The sequence below is a fragment of the Grammomys surdaster genome, unplaced genomic scaffold (assembly GCF_004785775.1).
Source record: "Grammomys surdaster isolate TR1022 unplaced genomic scaffold, NIH_TR_1.0 283612, whole genome shotgun sequence".
Classification (NCBI taxonomy): domain Eukaryota; kingdom Metazoa; phylum Chordata; class Mammalia; order Rodentia; family Muridae; genus Grammomys; species Grammomys surdaster.
Window position 1 is genome coordinate 4,241 of NW_021625430.1, and position 8,539 is coordinate 12,779.

The 8,539-nt window shown below is 48.2% G+C and overlaps 1 protein-coding gene across 1 annotated transcript; it reads right to left on the minus strand.

The window, feature by feature from the left end:
• Window positions 1–835: 835 nt before the first annotated feature.
• Window positions 836–1,421, minus strand: LOC114616114 (T-box transcription factor TBX5). Its single transcript, XM_028761638.1, has one exon. The coding sequence runs from the start codon at window positions 1,377–1,379 to the stop codon at window positions 849–851; it is 531 nt and encodes a 176-aa protein (XP_028617471.1). The 5' UTR covers window positions 1,380–1,421; the 3' UTR covers window positions 836–848.
• Between the last annotated feature and the right edge of the window lie 7,118 nt (window positions 1,422–8,539).

Sequence of the window (8,539 nt, forward strand, 5' to 3'; positions counted from 1 at the left end):
CTAGGCCCTGTTTTGTAGCCACAGATGGCTGGAGAGACCTGGAGCTGGGAGAAACGGTGCTGAGGAGGCAGGATGTCAGACTGAGCCCGACATCCTAACTCTATCCTCTCAGTAGAAGGCAACTCTGAATCCATGACGCTGGGGAAGGCAGAACCAAACCAAAAGGAGAAAAAGCAAAACCCAATCCAAAAACTAGCAGGTAACACTGCGACCTTCGTAGACATCTCACGTGACGGAGGTAGGTTTTTTTGTTTTTTGGGTTTTTTTTTTTTTTGGTTAGAGGAGGGTAGCCGATGTACATTTTAGCTCGTTTATTGGAGGGAAGCCCCAAAAGTACGTGTTTTGAGACATTTCTTGTCTCTCCTCTCCCTCCATTCAAGGGGACTGGGTCCCAGTAAGAAAATTTCAAAGAAAAAAAATATATTATCATTTATTATATAACAAAGTCAACATTAACACCGAGACACAGAATGCCTCTCACCGTGCGGCCGGGGTCCAACACTCAGTGAGGCAATATGGTCTAGAACCCAAGAGAAACAATCGGGGAACATGTCTGGGGCGCTGTGTGTGTTCCTGGTTGGATGAGAGTGGGTGCGGGGCAGGATGGGACTCGTCTCTCTTTCTTCTGTCCTGTCGGTTCTGAGAGGCCGAGTCACAATTTTGGAATGGTGGCTTCGGGCAACTGATCTCATCAGTGGCTGTGGGGCTCCGGGTACGGAGGTTACAACTGGTGATATGAGTTTCGCATCTGCGGAGTTCTCATCGCTACTGTCCCTCACTTCTCTGTCCTCTCCTGTTTCTCTCTCTCTTTCTCTCCCCCCCATCCCCTCTCTGGCATAGGTCAGCCTTTAGCTATTCTCACTCCACTCTGGCACCATGCCAACGCCGTGTACCGAGTGATACTGGTGGGGGGACAGGGTCCTGGGCACGCCGTGAGTGTAGAGGAACTCGGGGGGCTGGAGGCCGCCTGGAGACTGAAGGCCAGTCTGAGGCCCGCATTGCCTGACCACAGGCTGATGGGCCACGGAGGTCTGGTGCTGAAACATCCCTTCGCCGAGCTGGGGAGAACCATGGTTGGCCATGCCAGCCAGCCGAGGGACCAGAGGCCCCGAGGTGAAATGAGCGGAGAAGTGCTGGTAGGGGAGCCGGTCCATGGGCTGCACGGTGGTGACCGTACAGCTGCTGTATGAAGGCATGCTGGGCCATGTGTTACAGCTGATGTCCTCCAGGCTAGGCACGGACTCGCTGGGTGGAGCGGAGCTGGCATACATGCAGGCCTGCCGCTGGGCTGACTCTGTCCTGTACGAGGTACTCAGACCCTGTTGCTGAGGGTAGCCCGAGCGGTAGAAGGCGTCCTCCTCACTGGGGGATGTCTCCATGTACGGCTTTTTATAGGGGTGCTCGGTGCTGGAACATTCTTCATCTGTAAAGATGGGAAGGAAATTAGTCCCCCCACACCACAGATAGGACCAGAAGACAGCCACTAAACCTGAGACTAGAGGCTGTCCGCTCCAACCTCCATTCTGACAAAACAAAACGTCTCATGGGCACAACCTTGGGCTGTGAGTTTTAAGCCAAAATCTTGACCTTGGATCAATTCAGTTTCCACATCTATGAAGTGTAACAAAGTCCTCTGCAGCACTTCCTACAGAGGGGGGACATTGAAAATTTAATGGGAAAAGATGTCCAATAATCAATGGATTCAGAGTCTGGTACCAAAAAAAAAATAATCCTATAAAACACCTTATCATCATCACCATCACCACCACCACAATCATCAACAACATGTTCTCGTGTAGCTCAAGCTAGCTTTAACGTTCTTATGTAGCTGAGGAGGACCTTTAATGTCTCCACCTCCTGCTTCCTCTTCCCCCTGAGCCAGGATTACAAGGACTTACCACTATACCTGGTTTTATGTGGTTCTGGGAATTGAATCCAGGACTTGTGGCTATACTAGGCAAGCACTCTACCAACCGACTACATTCCAGCCTTATTATTAATGATAGTGATTGGTAGTGCATTACCTCATCCATCCGTCTATCATCTGAAACCTGGCGTTTAGGCATCAGTAAGATAGATAACAGTAGGACCAGCAACAACAGTGAAAAAACACATAGTACTGGTGATGCCTGGCTGTGTTCTAACCGCTTCCCACAAGATGACCCATTCAGTCCTCATAGCAACTCTTGGAAGTAGATTAGTCCCGTTTTATCCACAAGAGGAAAGGGACATGGAGGTTAAGAAGCTTGCCCAGGGGCTCCCACAGTGGCTGATAATGGTTGATCTGTGGCTGCTGATCTGTTTGATGAAGTGTCTGCTCATCAAACGTCACAATACAGGAAGCAAACATTAAACACCCATGGAGTGGGTGGGTAGGTGAATGGTGGATGGCTACGTGGGTTAGTGGGTGGAGGGATGGTAGCTCTAGGTAGGTAGATAAATGATGGACAGGTGGATGAGTGGGTGGATGGATGGATGGATGGGTGGGTAGATGGAAGGACGGACGGATGGGTGGATGGGTGGATGGATGGATGGATGGATGGATGGATGAGTGGATGGATGGATGGATGGATGAGTGGATGGATGAGTGGATGGATGTATGGATGGATAGGTGGATGGATGGATGGATAGATGGATGGATGGATGGATGGATGAGTGGATGGATGGATGGACAGATGAGTGGATGGATGGATGGATGGATGGATGGATGGATGAGTGGATGGATGGATGGATGGGTGGATGGATGGATGGACGGATGGATGGATAGGTGGATGGATGGATGGACAGATGGATAGATTGATGGATGGATGGATGAGTGGATGGATGTATGGATGGATGAGTGGATGGATATATGGATGGATGAGTGGATGGATGGATAGAGGGACAGATAGATGGATGGGTGGATGACTGGCTGGATAAATGATGGATAGATGAATAAATGCATAGATGGATACATGAATGAGTAGATGGATAGATGGATAAACACATGAATGGATGGGTGGGTAAACAGCTGACTGTATAGCTGGATGAAGGGGTGGGTGAATGCTGGATGGGTACATGGATGATAGTTAGGTAATGAGTGGGTGGAGAGGTGACATGGATGGACAGCAAGATGGATGGATGGCTGTAGACTGGGTGAATGATGGATGAATGGGTGAACGGAGGGAATTTGGAGCAAATCCCCTTCACTAGCTGTTGTGTCAATACTGACCCGTGTCACTGTTTGCTGTGAATTGGACCACGCCCCCTTCTCCCCAATCATAGTCCTAGTACAGGGAAATAGAGATAACTTCATGTCCAGAAGAGTCTCCCTCAGGCACTCTGGGGCCATCGGCCCTCTTGGAAGCTAATCACTGGGTGCTGGGGTAGGCCATTTCCTAGACGAATTCCCTGAAATGGGATGTTTTGAAAAGTATGTACACACAGTTTTCTACCACTTTAAGAGGGGCCAAAATCTTCCTAATATCCAGCACCCAGGCTAAGAGCCATGGAGACACTTGGACAAGAATCTGTTTCTTCTGTTAGTGTGTTGCCTGTGGGGAATCCACCCTCCCAAGTCATAGCCACGGATACATGTCAGCATTGTGGACGCCATTCTGTGATAAAAATTAAATTAAGGAGAGAATCAGGGAGTAGATTTATCGAGACACGTCATATGTATGCATGTAAATCTCTCAACAAAAAACAGAAGAAAAAGAAGGATTGGTGTTCAAAGTCCTCTGATAACCTTCAGAACATCCCTCGTTGCCAGGACAACATAGAACATCGTTCTCTTGGAAGACCTAGTCTCTAACTGCCACCAGCTGCTTCCTTCAGAGAGGCTACAGTTGGATATATCTGCCAAGGCAGTGTCATCTCAAACACACCCATTCCTCACGGGGAGTTTGACCTCCCCGGGGATTGGAGGTCATCTTTTCACCTTTCTAGTCAACTCATGTAGAGAAATTACATTTGCATCTGGGAATACACTCTAGATTGTGTGTGTGTGTGTGTGTGTGTGTAGAAATGAGAAGAAAAGGGGAAAAAAGGTGAGGAGGAGTCAAAGGAACTGTGCAAGGAAAAGAAACGTCCGCCAGCCCCTTTGGGAGTCAGAACCACCATAGTTAACATGGACAGTGTGGCTGAGTTCAGCTTATCTGAACATTGGTTTGTGTCTTTGTGTTGTGACACCAGGTCTCCATCTATAGCCCAGGCTGGCCTACATCTTTCAATCCTCCTGCCTTAGCCTCCTCCTGAGTGCTTATCTACCCTGGGGTTCTCACTTTGTAAATGGAGACAGGTGTCTCAGAGCACCTGATGCCCATCAGCACTCAGCAGGCTGCAGCTATCCCAAATAGGTGGCATGTAGTCACTGTGGATACTGAGTCCCTGAAGGATGTGAAGAGATGGCTGCTGTGAGGTCCACCAGGGTGGAGATAGCTTTCACCCCACAGCCTTCAGGGTCAGACACCAGGGGCACAGCTCACCTTTGGGAGTTGGGAACTTTTTTGTCTGTGTGAATATGGGCTCATATTTAATGTCTATCTTCTCTGTTTTAAATGAGACTGTAATTCAAGCTCAGGGTGGGATGTGTCTTATGGCTTGATGTGAAGGTGCAGGCTCGAGTGTAGGCTGGGTGCTTGTCTGGGCTCAGTGAAAGGCAACTGTAGAAGACCTAAAAAGAAGGGAGGAGGAGAGAAGGGAGGGGGAGAGAGAGAGGGAAGGAGAAAAGGAGTGAGAAGGAAAGGAGAAAGGGAGGGAGGAACAGGAGGAGGGAGGGAAGGAGGGAAGGAAGGAAGGAAGGAGGAAAGAAGAGAGGGAGGAAGAGGAGGAAGGAGGGAGGGGGAAGGAGGGAGAGAAGGAAGGAGGGAAGGAAGAAGGGAGGGAGAAAGAGGAGGAAGGAGGGAGGGAGGATAGGAAGGAGACAGAGGGAAGGAACGAGGAAGGAGAAGGGGAAAGGGAAGAGGAAGGGTGGGGATGGAAGGAAACTATGGCTGTCTTAGAAGAGTAAAAATAAGAAGGAAGTTGTCTTTCCCATGCATCTTGCAAGGATGATCAGGAGTCATGAAACTTGACAGTGGACCAAACGTGAGAAATGGACCACTTAATAAACACTTGTGATGTGACCCCTACTTTATCTTACAGTAACCCCTCAAAGTGTCTGTCCCTGCTCCTGTTTCTCAGAAGCAGGCAGTTAACCTCAGAGGAGTGACAGGGACAGGAAGCCAGTGGGAGCTGACTTCCTGAGCCTATGGTGCCAGCTTTCCAATGGCCAATGTCCCCACTGGCTACCCTACCCATATTCCCTGAGATCTGTCGAGTGCCAGGCAGGGTGCCAGGTGCTTTGGATGGAGCTGTGAGCCAGGCAGATGCATGTCCCTCTAGCCCCACTCCATCCAATTGGGGGCGGCACATGAAGAAAGCTAAGTATCTTATCACTCCGAGAAAGTACTGGAACGTATGGCTTTGAGTAAGCATTCACACATCAGTGAAGACTTTGGATTGGTTAATAAAGCAGACCCTTAACTGGATAGATAAGTGTAGACCTGGCTTCCGCCACACAGTGACGCAGATAGCCATGCTCCCCAGGTGACACTAGTGGGCAGCTCAGATGCCTTCCCATATAGCGTGGGTTGTACCTGGCTAACAACATGCACATTTGTTTTTAACTGGACATTCTGCAACACATCTGGGAACCCTATGGGGTACCCAAACATTCATACCAAAAAAATAAATCAAAACACCAACCCCAAGAAAACTGCAGTCACTTTTGCAGGTGTCCTGTGCACACGGTGCCAACCATCCAGATGTTTGAAGACATCCAGATGTTTTGCAGTATTTATTTATTTATTTATTTATTTATTTATTTTTCCACCTTTCAGCTAGCTAGGGTTTTTGGACTCTTGACAGAGCCACTGTCAGCTCATTTCTACACCTGCTACCTTGATTCCTTCCTTCCGATCTTCCTTCTCCCCACCAGACCTTATACTCAAAGATCTCACTGTTGCTGGGCTCACAGCTTTGGACATTTTTATTATTATTATTAACTAGGGCGTTCCCCTTTTCAACAACAGAAAGTACAGCTGCAGGGTACCCTTGGCAGGAGAAAAAAAAAAAGGCAAAAAAGGAACCTTTTTTTTTTTTAAAGTTTCTGATTCCTTCCAGATTCATTACAAGTTTAAACAGGGGGTGTGGGGAAAATAATAAGAAAAAGGTCGGAATGAAGCTTGTGAAAATCGTAAAATTACACATTCCAGTCTGTAATACTCAGAAATATCTGGTCCAGGATGCTCAGAGAAACTCCAAAACTAAGCTTCCTGATGAAAGCTAGACCTGAGGATTCTCAGATTCCTCTGAGGCTTCATCACAGGGTCTAAACTTCGGGTCAGACATGATCAATGTACCGCTGTGTGATCTCTAAGTTTGTCTGGGGAAGATATGGCTTCAGTATTTTAATAGTCTGGATGGAGTTTAGCTTCCCTGGTTGTGCAAAGAGCCCTAACCAGACGTCAAGTGTTCCAGCGGGACTAGCCAGAGACCTGACAATTCTACTTCAGAGTGTGTGTCAGAAAAGTGGCCAGGGACACTTGCAACTCTAAGTCTCTTGAGTAACAGGGAAGTTCTTCTTGAGTCTGGCCACCCAATCACTGTAGGAAAACCTGCTCCTTTGGAATTTTCTAGAAGTGTGTGTTTGTTGTTTATTCATTGTTTTGCTTTGTTTTGTTTTTCAACTCTGGATAAAAATCATTCAGTGATGAACCCAGAACACTGACTTTAAGGTACACAGCATCATGACTCAATGCTTATGCTCAAGTAGCCGGAGCTGCTCCAAGCGCAGTCCCTAACTGCGCATGGGGACAATCCCCAAACTCCTCCTTAGGTTTAATTAAGGAAATACCACGTCTGTCTGCCTTGCCCAGTGAGTCAGCTTGGCACTTGGAATCTCTTACTTTAAACCTTATCTCTCGGCATAACCCATGTCTACTCCCTCTCTTCTCAGCAGACTAGGCAGATGGCTCTCTGAAGGTCATCCAGTGCTCTGAGGTATTTGGGTGGATTCCAGAGCTTGGAAGCTTCCCAGAGACACTTTTTAAGTCACTGATCCCATTGAGCAAATATGGTCACAGTTCCCAAGTGGGTCACATCCCTTGCTGGCTGAGTTCACACAGGGAAATGTGGTGTTTCCACAGACAGAGACTCTGGAAGCCAGGGGTAGGGAGCTCTCAGCTAAGGGGTCTGCAGGGAGTCAGGAGACGTTTGTAATTCAGACGGACTGAGTCACAAAACAGTGAGGACAGGTGGCTCTGGGCTTTTTGCTGTTAGTGTAACTCAGTAGGCTCAACCAACATGGAAAGTTGTAACACTTGACACAGATAGGTGGATGGATGGATGGATGGATGGATGGATGGGTGGATGGATGGATGGATGGGTAGACAGATAAATGGGTGAGTGGATGGATTGGTAGATGGATAGGATAGTTGGGCAAATGAAGAATAAAGAGGTTGGTAGGTGGATAAATGGATGGATGGATGGATGGATAAATAAATGAGTGGATAACAGATTTTGAACATATAAGCTCCAAACTCTCAGAACTCGGGTTAAAGTGGAAACACTGGAATGGTATCAGGGGAAGATTTCGAGTTAAAACGGAAACACCCTGTCTCAGACCCCACAGCCACCATGAGTTTGTCTGCTGCTCTCACCCTTGCCTCCCCGTGAGAATGCATGTTTCATAAGGACAGGTCTCTCTCCTGCTCTCCTTCTCCTCACAGGGCCCGGGGTATAAGTGCTCTTAGTATTTGATGACCACACCTGGCTCTGTCAGTCATCCCTCCAACCTTAGAATCTGATACTAGTGCATAGTACACCATTTGTCCCCTGAGGGGTGAGGATTTGGGCATTCTCCAACTCGGGCTGCCCTGAATGATTCAGTTAAGGGAAGACCCTGAAGTTGCTTTTAAAGACACACAGTGTCGGGTCAGCTCAGTAAAGGCGCCTGCCGACAAGCCAGGCAACCTGAGTTCGATCCCTGAGACCTTCACAGTGGAAGGCTTGGGTCAATTCCTGCAAGTTGTCCCTTGAACTCTGCAGACTTAGCTTTTCCATGACATGTGTACACACACACACACACACACACACACACACACACTAAATACATATGTAAAGTACTCAAAACAAATCTCACAGCCTGGGGAGAAAGGCACAATGTGGAACCATTTCCATTATCCCCCTTCCCCTCCTTCTCCCCCACTCCTTCCCCGTCTCCATCGCTGACTCCCCTTTGATAGCCAGTGCCATAATGTCTTTGCTACATTTTTATTTGGGTCAGTTTGTTTGCTAACGAAAGGAGGGTGAGAGAGTCAGGATAGTCAGAGGAAAGACAGACAAGTGTTCCCCCACCCCCAATCCTCGGATCCTGGGTTTGATTGAGTGGCATTGATAAAAGACCTGCCCAGCTTTTTTGACTCCATCCAGTAGGAGAGATAGGCTGGAGACAGCCTGGTCCTAACAGGAGAGGAGGCCGCTGGCCCGCTGGGCCCTTTGACATTGCATGGGGCCT

Excerpts from the sequence above, each read along its gene's own strand:
- LOC114616114 (XM_028761638.1), bottom strand. The coding sequence starts at position 1,379 with ATGGAGACATCCCCCAGTGAGGAGGACGCCTTCTACCGCTCGGGCTAC.